At 43.1% G+C, this 16,913-nt stretch overlaps 1 protein-coding gene and 1 long non-coding RNA gene across 5 annotated transcripts in view; both read right to left on the reverse strand.

Moving 5' to 3' along the window:
* Positions 1–16,913, reverse strand: part of LOC140106014 (uncharacterized) — a 340,407-nt gene that overhangs the window by 86,292 nt on the left and 237,202 nt on the right. The window lies entirely within an intron of this gene.
* The window catches only part of FAM131B (family with sequence similarity 131 member B), a 47,755-nt gene that overhangs the window by 10,086 nt on the left and 20,756 nt on the right, over positions 1–16,913 (reverse strand). The window contains exons 3-6 of one of the 4 annotated variants that reach the window (XM_072129340.1): positions 2,828–2,860; positions 1,959–2,021; positions 871–964; positions 583–768 (exon numbers count right to left, since the gene is read on the reverse strand). In XM_072129340.1, coding sequence (XP_071985441.1) covers positions 583–768; positions 871–964; positions 1,959–2,021; positions 2,828–2,860 — 376 coding nt within the window. The remainder of the gene's footprint in view (positions 1–582; positions 769–870; positions 965–1,958; positions 2,022–2,827; positions 2,861–16,913) is intronic. The other 3 variants (XM_072129342.1, XM_072129341.1, XM_072129343.1) reach the window with 3 other exon arrangements.

The raw sequence follows: 16,913 nt of genomic DNA on the forward strand, positions 1-16,913 counted from the left end.
TGTGTTGGCTGGCGGTATCAGGAAAAAATGTTGATCCATTAAAGGGGTTGGCCACTTCATGTTTTTTATAATGTGTGTGAAAGTGTGTGGTGGGAGGGCAGATATTAGGTAATTTACCAATATACATCTATTAAAAGTTCTGCTCCGCTTTCTTGATGTGTAAATTGACGCCTCCTGTCTTTTACCTCATCAGCCAGACGTTCCTGACCATAAAATGGGCGACATGGAGAGTCCTGTGATTGCTAACTGTTCGTGAGCAATCGCCCTGCTAGGACTTTATTATTGGCAGATTAAACACAAAACATGCTTAGTCCTAACCTGGTGCCTCCAGAATTAATTATTGTGAACAGGTCGGTGAGCTGTGCCTTGTCCCTCTACCACAGCAGGAAGTCACAGTATAATATAGTATATAGTATCACTCAGCAGCTACATTATATCCATCTGTGAGAAAATAATGTTGTTCCATGGAAAAGTGTGTCACTACTCATAAGCAGAACGTTCTGGATAACTCCTTTAAGAGATTATTAGCATTCATTATTAACATTATAATATAAGTATATGTATATCCAATGCCATACGCACCAGCCAGGAACCTTGCCTCCTTTTCTCCATCACTCAGGTCGGAGTAAGCGTCGCTGTCCATTCGAGTGCTCTCATTGGTTGGAGGCGGTGGTTGACCCCAGCTCTGCCATTCTATCATATGAGCAACACGCCCTGAACCAATAGCTGTAGGCTTGGTCACATGATCCTTCATCGTTCGCGAGATACCTGCGAGGAGAGAGATAGTGGGTTATCATGTGGATGCAATGGGGGACACAGAGCGGGGGGAGCCCAGGTGTGGGCTGGGGGTCACCACTCAAGGTCCAGTACCTTTGACAGAGGATTTGGCTAGAGCACCAATTCCATAGGCATTGGAATGTCTCTTCAACCGAGGAAGGATCGAGGTTGTGTCTTCCATTGATAGCTGACAGATCATAAGAGAGAGAGGATATAATATGCTCAGGTAATGAGAGAGATGGAGATATAGAGAGAGACAGGTCAGGATCGAGAGACAGACAGACGAGAGACAGCTTCGCTCAGAACCAGGAGTGGTGGAGACAGAGATTGTGGTGTGTATATGTGATCTCGCTGTGACAGTGAAAGGAGAAAGTGATGGAGTGTGATGGGGGAAAGGTGGGTTATACTGGCGGCCGGACATGGCGCAGATTCTCCTAAGAGTCATTATCAAGAGAGTAGAGACATCATCCCTACTTAAAGGGACTGCCAGTTTATTATTAAGGGATAAAAGTATGATTGCAGGGGGTCCGAAATGCAAGACCCCACAATCAAAAGGATGGTAGCGTGTTAGTCTCTCATTTCACTCCAGACCAGTGGGACCTGTGGGTTTCAGCCAAGCTGGAAATCCAAGAGAAGTCATTGGATCACCATTTACTTATATAGGGATAAGCAAAATCCGTAAGTCCAGGTGGTATAAAGTGGGTCAGAGGTATTTGTTGTCCCTCCTTAGTGCAGGGTCTTGGATTTCCTCCCCCTTACAACCTCTTTAAAACATATCAATTTTTGGGGTTCCAAGAAATCATTATAACTAATAATGGTGGACAATGTGACAGAGAACAGTGGAGACATCTACAATCTGATGCATATGGCACATATACTTAAAATATTCACAGAATCTTATGAAAAAACTGCACCATTTATATCCAGCTTAAAGCGAACCCATCATGTTTTATATGGGGGTCTGCTCTGCCAGCAGCATGTTATAGAGCAGGAGGAGCTGAGCAGATGGATATATAGTTGAATGGAAAAAATGTTCAATACAACTTGTAAAATATTGATTCAAATCCCTCCTCTTTCTGTGCTAAGGAGTCCAGTGGGTGGTCCACTCTGAGTAAGACCGCCCACTGGACTAATAACCACAAAAAGAGTACAGATTTAAAGCACTAAGATACAAGTGGTACCTTAAATCGTCTTGCTCTATAAGCTGTTGCTGATAGGATTGTACTTTCACGGTGATAGGTTTCCTTTAGGTAAAAAAAAAAATAAAGATTGTACCTTTAAGACACTGTGATCACAAGTGACATTTAAAGTGAAGGTCTACATGTGAAAAACAATATCAATTATGCAGTCATTATCACAATTATGGGTTTAATTATTGAGAAATGGAAACAGAAAACAACAGTTTCCGTGGTGGAAACCATCAGCAAGTAGGAACAGATTTGGAAATAGGCAGCAAAAAGAAAGTGAACCTTTTGAAAACACCAATAATTTAATAAATATTACTAATAATATGATCTGAGTGTATCTAAGCCACAATTCTGGATGCTAAAGATTCTAAATCCTAAAGCTAATGCTGCATGCTGAAATAATCCTGAACTGGAGGAAGGTAGAAAATTCACCAGTATTGTACAAATCTTATCCAGAGCTCTAGGAGACATTGGGTTAAGGCGATTGCATATGTAAGGGCTAGACACTTCTAGGGTTCACTTACTTTTGCCCCTACTCTGAGAGCTTAGTAGTACATTTAGTTCACTGGTTACATTGTATTTCTCTTTAGTTGTGACTATAGAAACAATCAGATCTCATTGTATCAGTAATCTATGAAGACATCCAAAGGGGTCACTTTCTTTTTCTTGAACATATAAATGATACTTTAGGAATACTACAGTCTCAGTGACATGGACCGTTAGTTTCAAGATCCAAAGCCGGTCTCTATATATATTGAGGGAATTTATTAATATCATTGCAGTAATAAGAGGTTGTGGGAAACAATGTGATACAGTGAGTGCAGATAGAGAGAAGAGACAGGCAGGGGGAAAGCTGGACTCACATTAATCCCGTCCCAGGAAAAGTCTGTTCGTGTCTGAGAGAGAGGGAGAACAGTCACATGAGAGGCAACACAGAACTAGACAGAGCAAAGGAGAGAGACAGAGGGAGAGAAGAAGGGAAGGGGAAAGAGAGATGAGGAGGAAAAGGAAAAAAAATAGTGAGAAAGGAAAGAGGAGAGTGAAGAAGGGAAGATGAGAAAGAAAGAGAGGAAGGAAAGAGGCGGAAGAGATGAAGAGAAAGAGAGAGAGGAAGGGAAGAGAAGGAAGAGATGAAGAGAAAGAGAGAGAGGAAGGGGAGGGAAGAGGAGGAAGAGATGAAGAGAAAGAGAGAGAGGAAGGGAAGAGAAGGAAGAGATAAAGAGAAAGAGAGAGAGAGGAAGGGGAGGGAAGAGGAGGAAGAGATGAAGAGAAAGAGAGAGAGGAAGGGAAGAGAAGGAAGAGATGAAGAGAAAGAGAGAGAAAGGAAGGGGAGGGAAGAGGAGGAAGAGATGAAGAGAAAGAGAGAAAGGAAGGGAAGAGAGAGGAAGGAACAAGGAGAAAGAGACAGAAAAGAATAGAAGAGGTGGCAGAGAGTGGAAGAAATGGAAGAGTAAATAGATGAAGAAAAGAGGAGAAAGAGGTAAGGGAGAAGAGAAGAGGAGAAAGATAGAGAAGGGAATAGATAGATAGATAGATAGATATGAGATAGATAGATAGATAGATAGATAGATAGATAGATAGATATGAGATAGATAGATAGATATGAGATAGATAGATAGATATGAGATAGATAGATAGATAGATAGATAGATAGATAGATAGATAGATAGATAGATATATAGGAAATAGATAGATATGAGATAGATAGATAGATAGATAGATAGGAAATAGATAGATAGATAGATAGATAGATAGATAGATAGATAGATAGATATGAGATAGATAGATAGATAGATATGAGATAGATAGATAGGTAGGAAATAGATAGATAGATAGATAGATATGAGATAGATAGATAGATAGATATGAGATAGATAGATAGATATGAGATAGATAGATAGATAGATAGATAGATATGAGATAGATAGATATGAGATAGATAGATAGATAGATAGATAGATAGATATGAGATAGATAGATATGAGATAGATAGATAGATAGATAGATAGATAGATATGAGATAGATAGATAGATAGATAGATAGATATGAGATAGATAGATAGATAGATATGAGATAGATAGATAGATAGATAGATAGATAGATAGATATGAGATAGATAGATAGATAGATAGATAGATATGAGATAGATAGATAGATAGTAGAAGTGTAGTCGGAGTATAGAGATGAGGGAGAGCACAGAAAGACATAGACAGTTCTGCACAGTAACACAGAGCAGATGAGTGGCAGGTAACTTACAGATATATCTATACATTATCCGCACACAGACACAGTACATGGTACAGCGGACACATGGGGTGGTCACCGGTGGACTACAAAGATACATCCTCATCATTATCAGCCGCATCACAAGTCTCTGACCCAGATTTATACAACATTTATATCTACATGAAAGCTTTATATGATATCTACTAAGACCTCACGTGTGGAGATCTGTCAGGTCTCATGTCTGCAGGCACCAAAACTAAAGGAGGCGCGTGGCTGAGCACAGCAGTGTGAGGACATGCCCACAGTAATAGAGCGATAGATACAAACTTTATTTATCCCAAAAGTAAAATTGTACTTTGAGAAGTTACAATCCTGGAACACAAATCCTATTGTAATAGCAGTGAGATGGGCGAATTTCTTAAGAGCTTAAATATCACGGGTTATGTGAAAAAACTTTTGTGTAATTCTTATAGGTTGTATTTCATGGCCCTGCATCTTTTTCAAACGTTCTATAATATTACACAGATCTCCTGGGACAATACATAACACTGGCTTCAGAGAGCACAGAGCACAGCAGTGAGAGGAAATGCCTCCAGGGCAGTTGGAGAAGCTACAATCCTGGTATATAAATCCATATATCACAGTTCTGCTGCTACTAACAACTTAGACAAAGGTCTGATTACATTACACATCTCTCCAGGGACAATACATAGCACTGGCTGCAGTATGTATGGTCTCACCTGTTCTTTGTATTGATGTATAAACCGTGTTCACATTTAGTAATTGTATCACTAGGGAGGTTGTTCATAGCATAGTGATACATTATATTCCCTGTTACACATCCAATGAAGCTGAGTGGCTCCCCCTATAGGTAGAGGAAGAGGACAACTCAAGGTCGAGAGATTTTGCTTTCCAGGTGATTGTCCCCTTCACGGTGGAGGAATTTTTTTCCACATTAAATCTCATCCGTAACTCGTCTCCTGGATCTGCTCCGCTGCAGATACTTGACTATAATTGGAGGATTTACTGTAGTGAAAAACTGTAAAAACCTCATTTACAAGTGGATCTGGAATTTATAAAGATGCAACCGCAGCAATGAAGCAAAGAAGCGACAAGCTGGCACTTAAAGGGGATGTCTGCGCGCTGTCAGGAAAAGCTTTTTTTTAATATAATACCCTATTTGGAAATTCTGAGAAGTGGTGAGACACTGTAACATAGTGATTATGGGGGAGGACAGACAGCTCCTTCCTGGAAATGGCTGATAACATAGAACAATAGCCTGCATTCACCTGCGCTGGAGATGAAAAGGAGATTGCAGGCTTCCTATCCCTTTAAGGCACAATGAGTATTGATTTCCATATCCCTTTATATATTCCATAACACAACGTCAATGCCTTTGTCGGAGAGGCGGTAAGATGTATATGAATGTATAGGATTATTAATAGGGTACAGAAATATACAGGATGAAACATGAATTATGTAGTATATGGGAGAGTCAGCGGGATATTGCATATGGATAAAAGGCGGAGAAGAGGTCCCTGTCCTATAAATAAAGCCGTATAAAAGTCTATGGAGGTGATCAGGCAAAATAAATACCGTACTAACAAATAATGCTGCCCTATAATTGCATATAATCCTTCCATTTGGCTCCTGCATTATACAGCCATACAGTAACCTTACACTAATACAAGACAGTGCTCCTATAATACTGCCATATTTTTCCTGCATTATAATGTCTGTGATACCCAGATGAGGATTTAGGGGGGCCCCATTAAGAAGTCTGCTATGGGCAGTGCCAAGTTACGCCCCAGTACATATAGTTTCTACTTTATATATCAGGCGGTCCCCTACTTAAGAACACCCGACTTACAGACGACCCCTACTTACAAACAGACCTCTGGTAATTGGTCATTTACTGTACTTTAGCCCTAGGCTACAATGATCAGCTGTAACAGTTATCAGAGGTGTCTGTAATGAAGCTTTATTGTTAATCCTGATTCTTATGACAACCCAACATTTTCAAAATCCACAGAGACCAAAAAATGTTTGGTTGGGGCTACAATAATAAAATAAACAGTTCCCACTTATATACAAATTCAACTTAAGAACAAACCTGCCGAACCCATCTTGTATGTAACCCGAGGACTGCCTGTATATCGCCATACATTGCCCATAGGATTCTGCCATATAATCCCTGGATTATAGTTTTATAAAATGTCTATGTAATACTGCCATATACTCTATGGATATATAGTACCATATAATGTCCATTTAATACTGTCACACAGTTCCTGCACTGTCCATGAAATACTGTCATATATAGTATCATACAATTCCCATATAACACTGCCATATAGTTGTATGGTGCTATTTAGTAACTATAGTAAATAATGTTGTCATATAGTCCCTGCATTATAGTTCTACATCATGCCCACATAACTCAGGAGATACTTTCTGCAGTGTCATTTATTTTTGCTGCTGTTTATACTGCCATATACTTGTATAGTTCTATACTATGACCATATAATGCTGCCATAAAGTTCCTGTATATTGTTGCGTATAATAATTCCTGCAATACAGTAACTAATAGATACTAACATACCGTGACCATGGTGTCATACTAGGTTTAAATAACGCTGCCATGTAGTGTCACAAAGTAATACCGCAGGCACCTGCATAATCATGCCATCTACCTATAAACTACAGCTAGCAATGCCATCTAACACAATGGGGGGGATTTACTAATTATGGCGCAAGCACGACTGTCGGCATCGGAGATCAGTCTCCGGTAAGCACAGCCCGATGTATTAAAGTGGCGCACGGCTGTAAGTAATTAATGGGTAGACGGTAATAATCAGTCGTGCGCCATAAAAATGCTGATATCAATGAGATGTGCGCCAAAATCTTACATGGACTGCGCCTTAATTTTGCTCTCTGAACATTTTTTTCCTGGTCCATTGTGCGCCAAAAATTGCGCCTAAAAATGTCGACAAAATACACATAAATGTGACGGATAATGTGGAGAAGTTAGGCCACGCCCACTTGCGCCAAAAAGGAGGAGGAGTCGGGATAGTGGGAAACATCTGTTCTTTCTGGCGCAAACTCATTATAAATGATCCGCAACAATTCTGCGGCCAAAAAAACAAAAGATCCCAGCATTTTTTTGGCGCAGATACGATAATACATGTCCTCCTGTGTGCTAATTAGTTGGTCTACATTATCATGCTCCATATAATACAACCATACAGTGCACAAAATTACTGTACCAAGTACAAAAGCGATAAAACCACCATAAAAATTCATGAAATACCTTCATAACAATTCTTCTTTACAACACAAATATACAATATCCATATAATGCTATCATGCCGTTCATAAATAATACCGCCATATAATAATACACACCAACAACAGAGAAAATATACAGTATCTATAGATAATGAGGTTATAGAGGAGATATTGGAATTCAGTGCTTGAGCAAATCCAAGGACCTGAAGCAGGTGAGGGACGTGCGGTAAGGAGAGGGGCTCAGTCTGGTCAGGAGGTCCCTTTTTGGGTCACATTAGAAGCTGCAGATGCCAGCATCATACAGTGCAGAGCCTTGGGGGACATATAGCGGTATGTACGGTATATTACAGTTGAGCAGTACATTTCTCAACATTTTATCCATCCAGGAATAATTATCGGCAGTGCTGCCCCCTATATGTGATGGTAATTACCGCCATCACCTACAGCCTCAAATTTAAGAAAATGTTCATGAAAGGAAATTAGATGTAATTAGGTAAAATAGTTAGCAATTAATCCCTGGCATAGTGTTTTGGCACACATCTTAAAGGGGTTGTCAAGGTTACAAATAGAATAGCTCCACAATATCAAATTGGTGGAGGGTCTGACAACAGGCACTACCTCAGCTGCTGATACTAAGAAAATGGAGCAGGAAGCAGACAGCGCCGTTCTCTGTTTAGTGGCTGAACCAAGAAACTGCAGCTTAGTTCCCATTCAAATGAATCTGGACTGCTCTGCAGTAACCTGGTTTGACCACTATAATAATAATGGTGCTATCTACTTCTGTGCATATCACAAGAGCAGATCTGAGGGGTTAATGGGAGTGGGAAAGCCCCAACAATCTGATACTGAGGACGTATTCTATGGATATTTTCTGAATAATTTAGCCTAAAAGCTTCATGTCCGCAACTGCTTCTCTTGCAGAGTGTATGCACGGCTGAGAGGATATTAAACTGTTTTGGGGAACACTAAGGGGGACAATGGGGCAGATTTACTTACCTGGTCCTGCCGCGATCCCGTTGTGCGTTGTCCAGCGAGGATTCGGGTCTGGCGCAATTCACATAGCTCATGCGCCCGAGTTCCTGCATCCGTAGCTTCTGCGCCGAGATCCGCCGGAGTTCACCTTCTTCTTCCCGGTGCTTGTAAGTGCGTGTCTTGCAACACATTTCTAATTGTTAAATCCCGCACGTTTTCTGAATCTGTCGGCCCGCCCCCCGATTTCTGTCGCGTGCAAGCCGGTGCCGATGCGCCAAAATCCGATCAGGTGCGCTGGGGCAATTTGGCGCAAAACGGAAATTGGCGGGAAACCCGACGAAAATGCGTCCGTCGGACCCCTTACTAAATGAGCCCCAATATGTTATGTGGGTGACACAAAGGGGAGCATCATATTGTGAGGGGAACAATAAGGGGGCACTATATTGTGTGGGGGACACTAAGGAGGGCATTGTATTAAGTGCAGGACACTTAGGGGGGGCATTTGAAGGACCATAAGGGTGATGGCACACATGGCATTTTCAATCCGTTTAAAAACGCATGCGTTTTGAAAAAGCATCCATTTTTTAAAACGTATCAGTTTTTGTCCGTTTTTCCCAATTATCTTAATAGATGAACAGGTTCTAAGCAGCCAAGAATGGTCAAAAGCGGATGCGTTTTTAAACGGACTGAAAACGCCATGTGTGGCATCACCCTAAAGGGTCATTATTTTGTGGTAGGGGAACTGAAGGGGGCATTTTTCCATATGCTGACACTAGGAGGGGCATTATGGAGTATGGGGGGTACTTTGGGTAAGGTTTTGGATAACGCATGTTCATTTTGCCCCTTCAACCTCCTCTATAAGACAACACATCTTTGGCTACATGAAATGATACATTGTTGCACAGTAAGATGAATTATCGTACTCCGGTCCATTTGTGCTCTCATGGTAATTGGGCTTGGAATAGATAAGGCGCCACTATCGGTGCCATAAGGACGCCGGCCAGGCCCTGCGGGTCTCCAGATTGTGGGCGCTCGCTCTCCTCGCCCGCTCCAGACAGGACCTCGCCGCAGTCTGCTCTGCAGTCACCATGACAGCTCTGAGTTATGGGCTCCGGGTATTTCTAGCGCAGTCGTCCCGGCTGCCAGGCTGTGCGCAGGGGAAACAAAGAGAGGGGGCTGAAAGCTGCCGCCTCAGGGGGTCCCCGCTCCTGCAGGGACACAAATGTGACAACAATTTACACAGCGCTGGGAATGATCCTTATGTCAGCATAATGCGCAGTGATCCTACAACGCAGCCACGCTTCTCAGGGGGGAACAAAGCTGGTTGTCTCGGGGTTAATGAGACAAAAACAAATGCTCTGGGTGGGGGATATTGTCATAGGTAGGGGGGGCTCATGGCATAGCTGGGGGGCTTATGTCATAGCTGCAGTGGTTAATGTTATAGCTGAGGAGGGGGCTAATGTCATAGCTGGGGGGCTCATGGCATAGCTGGGGAGCTTATGTCATAGCTGGGGGGGGGCTAATGTTATAGCTGAGGAGGGGCCTAATGTCATAGCTGGGGGGCTCATGGCATAGCTGGGGGGCTTATGTCATAGCTGCAGGGGTTAATGTTATAGCTGAGGAGGGGGCTAATGTCATAGCTGGGGTGCTAATGTCATAGCTGGGGAGCTTATGTCATATCTGGCGGGGGGCTAATGTCATAGGTGAGGAGGGGGCAAATGTCATAGGTGGGGGGCTAATGTCATAGCTGAGGAGGGGGCTAATGTCATAGCTGGGGGTGCTAATGTCATAGCTGGGAGGGGGTTAATGTCATATTTGTGGGGGGCTAACGTCATAGTTGGGGTGACTGAGTAAGCTGGGACCTGACAGGATTGTTTGCAGAGCTGTCAGACCCTTTCAGGAAATTCGGTCACAATATTATATGATTAAATAAAAAATCCTGGGAAACACAAGTCCTTGACGTGTCCTCTCTCCTCCGTTGTATAGAGAGCGGGTACAAGGAGAATCACCCAACCTGCCCTCACTACCCACTGATTTGAATGGGCACCATGTAGTACGTCATTTCTCCTGTGGTGGCGCTGTAGGAGAATATAATGGGGCACATTTACTTACCCATCCTGCGCGATCCCCAAAAGTGCAGTGTCCAACAATCATGCACTGTGCCGCGTTTCACTAAGATTGTGCACCCAATATCCTGCATGTGTGGCTTCCCCACTCAGGTCCCCGAAGTTCACCTTCCTCTTCCTGGTGCAGGTAAGTGCATTGTCTTGCCACACAAATTGAATCCTAAATCCTGTGCTCAGTCCCAATCAGTCGGATCGTCCGACAGCCTGGCCCCCGATTTCTGATGCATGAAAGCTAGCATAGCCGCGCCACAATCCAATCATGTGCGACACAATCCCCTGATAAATAGCTGTCACAGCCGTGCAATCCGTGGACCCTTAGTAAATAAGCCCCAATAAGTTTTTTGTAAATAGACATTTATCCACAATTCACGTAATAGATTCAGATAATAATTAAAAGGATTTTCCCATTTCAGTAATTTAAAGTTATTATTGTATGATGAAAAGTTATACAGTTTTCCAATATACATTCTGTACCAAGTCCTCGCAGTTTCCTAGACCTCCGCTTGCTGTCATTCTATAGGAAGCTTCATTGTTTATTTCCAGTGGATAGAAATCTATCTATGGTCACACAGGTGCACGGCTCGTTATAACACGCAGCTCTGATTATTCTCTGTGATGCTAATGAGCCGTGCACCTGTGTGACCATGGTCAGGTTTCTGTCCACTGGAAATAAACAATGAAGCTTCCTATAGAGTGACAGCAAGCAGAGATCTAGGAAACTGCGAGGACCTGAGATTGTGCATGTTTCCATGTAAAACTGAAGATATGGGCTTCAGAAGTAACACTGCTCTTGCAACCACTAAACTTGACTAATTTCATGTGAAAATGAGGAGAGAAGAGTCATATTTGCCTGACTTTGGAGGATAGATTTTTTTTATAGGTATATGAGTGAGATTTCACAAAAAAGAGGGAATGCTAGACATTACATTTTATACCCAACTTGAGGATTTGCCAGTTAAATGGGGTAAAACCTGCTGACAGGTTCCCTTTAATGCTTAAATGTGAGTCTGACTTCTCAAAGTCCTGTGAGAGACAGAACTGGGGGCCACAAGTTCCCTTAAACTCTCCCATATAACAAAATCTTCTGGGATCAGCTTAACCTATAAGCGGGAATCCCAAACATATCAATGGTGCCACCATTTATTTCTTCTCTGTACTGTATTACACTACAAGTTGGTCGTCCTTAAAACCCATTTAAAGCGGACCGCTCCCCACCCCCATCAACCTTAACTCTTTACCTCCTCCAATAGGCGCCGCTCCACTAATCCCAGGGCATTTGAAATTTTTTCTCTAACCCCCATCATTTCCTGTGAATCAGAGCTGTTATTTTATCACCTGATTTTGTATAAAGTCTTTCTACTGTCAGGTGGGTGGGGCCAAGTATTCTGTTTTATCCCAGCTCCATCCACCTGACACTAGAGCGCCTATTGTCTTGGGAATGGTGGGGTTTAGAGAAAAATTGCAACTGCATTGAAATCAGCGGAGCAGCTCCTATTAAAGGACGCTCGGAGCAGGAACTGCTGGAGGGTGTGAGATTTCCCCTTTAAATAAGTCTTCTTTTATAGATTCTATGGGAACATTATATGAAAATGTCACATTCTGACGGTTGCTATGAAAATCTTGATAGATAATAATTCCGATAATGTGCAAATGACAACTTCCAAATATAAAGGGGGGCCTGGCGGTGTCTTAAAGGGGTTCTCTGAGCAGAGGTTTAATTTGCCCTTATGGGAGCCCTCGTAGCAATGCACGTGGGTCATTATGTACTGGAGATGGGGAGCACCTTCAGCCTGATGAAGGGTCACGCCTGCCCCTCGTGCTGTGGTGATGGACCTGCAAAGTATGCAACAGTTGACCCCCACTAAATTGTGTCCCTTCAGTGGGATTCATGAAAGCCTATGCAAAAAATCAACAGTAGAGATACAATTGGGCACATTTACTAAGGGTCGCGGATCGCACTTTTGTCGGACTGTTCACGGTTTTCGAGATTTGCGCAGGGGCTTGCGCTGGGACTGTGGCGCGAGCGATCGGATTTTGGTACAGCGGTGCTGACTTTCATGCTATAGAAATCGGGGGGCCGTCCATCAGACAATCCGACTGATTCGGACTGAGCGCGGGATTTAAGTTTCAAATTGTTTCTAAAGACCAAGCACTTACATGCACCAGGAAGAAGAAGGTGAACTCCGGCGGACCTGAGTGGGGAAGCGACACATGCAGGATATCGAGCGCACGGTATTAGTGACTCACAGTTATTTGTGAACTCCTCCGGACAGGTAAGTAAATGTGCCCCAATGTGTGGACACATCCCCATTCTATCCTTAAGGTAATCAATAGGGTAGGTGAATAAGAGTATACTACAGTATTCTGATACAGTATCACATGCACCTTCATACAATGTATGGGCAAAGCTGGGCATGGATGGTACAGGTAAAAAGGGGCGTAACTACAGTGGTAGTAGCCATAGCAGCCGCTATGGGGCCCACAGTGTCAGGGGGCCCCGTCATCCAACCTGATAATAATATATGTGATGTATATATACTGTATATGTGTGTATATATCATGTATGTGTGTATATGCTCTATATGTGTGGGTACAAGAGTGTATACATGTGTGTGAAAGAGTGAAGAACTGTATGTTTACGTATATAGGCATGTAAGAGTATATAAATGTATATATGTATGTGTATAAATGTGAGTGTAATAGGGATATTTGAAAGGCGGAAGGGGGGCCCCATGCAAAAGTCTGCTATGGGGCCCCGCTTCTACTAGTTACGCCCCTGCAGGTAAAGATATGAAGGTGGCAGTAACGCCCCAGCACATAGACATCAATTATATAAATGGGGTTTGATAACTAGTTGGGGGAGGGGAGGGCATTTACAGATATTACGCCTCGGGGCCCGGCCGCACCAGATAATGATGCCATCCCAGCATTTATAAATATCTGGAGATTCAGAACACATAAAACCTGACAACAAATGGAAAAAAAACGACAAGAACAAAGTCTCATCACATTGCCAGGAGCAATAAAAACATGAGATCAATACCAAGTCCTCATCTTTCTCAGGAGCTTCGATCCTGGCAAGAACCAGAGAAGACGTCAACACGAATATTAATGTGTCTCTCCTCAACCCAAGAGAACCGGGAACGGGGCGCAGCTCAGATAGAAACCAGATCACAACACAAGACAAGCAAAGGGGTGGAAAAACTACAATGTAGCAATGTACAATAATATCACATAGTATCATAGTAACAAAATGTATCACATAACATACAGAACATTATATTCTGTAATAATACTACATGATTTTATTACACTGCAGACATCCTGACCCTGTACCATGTATCATCCAAAACATGTGATATTATTACACTGCAGACATCCCGGCCCCTCCTGACCCTGTACCATGTATCATCCAAAACATGTGATATTATTACACTGCAGAAATCCCGGCCCCTCCTGACCCTGTACCATGTATCATCCAAAACATGTGATATTATTACACTGCAGAAATCCCGGCCCCTCCTGACCCTGTACCATGTATCATCCAAAACATGTGATATTATTACACTGCAGAAATCCCGGCCCCTCCTGACCCTGTACCATGTATCATCCATAACATGTGATATTATTACACTGTAGACATCCCAGCCCTCCTGACCCTTTACCATGTATCAGCCAAAACATGTGATATTATTACACTGCAGACATCCTGGCCCCTCCTGACCCTTTAACACGTATCATCCATAACATGTGATGTTATTAAACTGCAGACATCCCAGCCCCTCCTGACCCTGTACCATGAATCATCCGTAACATGTGATATTATTACACTGCAGACATCCCGGCCCCTCCTGACCCTGTAGCATGTATCATCCATAACATGTGATATTATTACACTGCAGACATCCCGACCCCTCCTGACCCTGTACCATGTATCATCCATAACATGTGATATTATTACACTGCAGACATCCTGGCCCCTCCTGACCCTTTACCATGTATCATCCATAACATGTGATATTATGACAGTGCAGACATCCCGACCCCTCCTAACCCTGAACCATGTATCATCCATAACATCTGATATTATTACACTGCAGACATCCCGACCCCTCCTGACCCTGAACCATGTATCATCCATAACATGTGATATTATTCCACTGCAGACATCCCAGCCCCTCCTGTCCCTGTACCATGTACCATCCATAACATGTGATATTATTACACTGCAGACATCCTGGCCTTTCCTGACCCTGTACCATGTATCATCCATAACATGTGATATTATTACACTGCAGACATCCTGGGCCATCCTGACCCTGTACCATGTATCATTTATAACATGTGATATTAGGACACTGCAGACATCCCAGGCCCTCCTGACCCTGTACGATTTATTATCCATAACATGTGATATTATTACACTGCAGACATCCTGGCCCCTCCTGACCCTGTACCATGTATCATCCATAATGTGTGATATTATTACACCTTAGACATCTCAGCCCCTCCTGACCCTTTACCATGTATCATCCATAACATGTGATATTATTACACTGCAGACGTCCTGGCCCCTCCTGACCCTGTACCATGTATCATCCATAACGTGATATTATTACACTGCAGACATCCTGGCCCCTCCTGACCCTGTACCATGTATCATCCATAACATGTGATATTATTAAACTGCAGACATCCCAGCCCCTCCTGACCCTGTACCATGAATCATCCGTAACATGTGATATTATGACATTGCAGATATCCCGACCCCTCCTGACCCTGTACCATATTTCGTTCATAACAGGTGATATTATTACACTGCAGACATCCCGGCCCCTCCTGACCCTGTACCATGTATCATCCATAACATGTGATATTATTACACTGCAGACATCCTGGCCCCTCCTGACCCTGTACCATGTATCATCCAGAACATGTGATATTATTACACTGCAGACATCCCAGGCCCTCCTGACCCTGTACCATGTATCGTTCATAACATGTGATATTATTACACTGCAGAAATCCCGGCCCCTCCTGAACCTGTACCATGTATCATCCATAACATGTGATATTATTACACTGCAGACATCCCGGCCCCTCCTGACCCTGCACCATGTATCATCCATAACATGTGATATTATTACACTGCAGACATCCCGGCCCCTCCTGACCCTGTACCATGTATCATCCATAACATGTGATATTATTACACTGCAGACATCCTGCCCCTCCTGATCCTGTACCATGTATCATCTACACTGCAGACTTCCCGGGACCCTCCTGACCCTGTACCATGTATCATCCATAACATGAGATTTTATTACACTGCAGACATCCCGGCCCCTCCTGACCCTGTACCATGTATCATCCATAACATGTGATATTATTACACTGCAGGCATCCCGGCCCCTCCTGACCCTGTACCATGTATCGTTCATAACATGTGATATTATTACACTGCAGATATCCCGGTCCCTCCTTAACTTGTACCATGTATCATCCATTACATGTGATATTACTACACTGCAGACATCCTGGCCCCTCCTGACCCTGTGACATGTATCATTCATAACATGTGATATTATTACACTGCAGACATCCCAGGCCCTCCTGACCCTGTACGATGTATTATCCATAACATGTGATATTATGACACTGCAGACATCCTGGCCCTCCTGACCCTGTACCATGTATCATCCATAATATGTGATATTATTACACTGTAGACATCCCAGCCCCTCCTGACCCTTTACCATGTATCATCCATAACGTGATATTATTACACTGCAGACGTCCTGGCCCCTCCTGACCCTGTACCATGTATCAGCCATAACGTGATATTATTACACTGCAGACATCCTGGCCCCTCCTGACCCTTTACCATGTATCATCCATAACATGTGATATTATTACACTGCAGACATCCCGACCCCTCCTGACCCTGTACCATGTATCATCCATAACATGTGATATTATTACACTGCAAACATCCCGGGCCCTCCTGACCCTTTACCATGTATCAGCCAAAACATGTGATATTTTTACACTGCAGACATCCTGGCCCCTCCTGACCCTTTACCATGTATCATCCATAACATGTGATATTATGACAGTGCAGACATCCCGACCTCTCCTGACCCTGAACCATGTATCATCCATAACATCTGATATTATTACACTGCAGACATCCCAACCCCTCCTGACCCTGAACCATGTATCATCCATAACATGTGATATTATTCCACTGCAGACATCCCAGCCCCTCCTGTCCCTGTACCATGTATCATCCATAACATGTAATATTATTACACTGCAGACATCCCAGCCCCTCCT

This window comes from Engystomops pustulosus, chromosome 11 (assembly GCF_040894005.1).
Source record: "Engystomops pustulosus chromosome 11, aEngPut4.maternal, whole genome shotgun sequence".
Taxonomy (NCBI): Eukaryota; Metazoa; Chordata; class Amphibia; order Anura; family Leptodactylidae; genus Engystomops; species Engystomops pustulosus.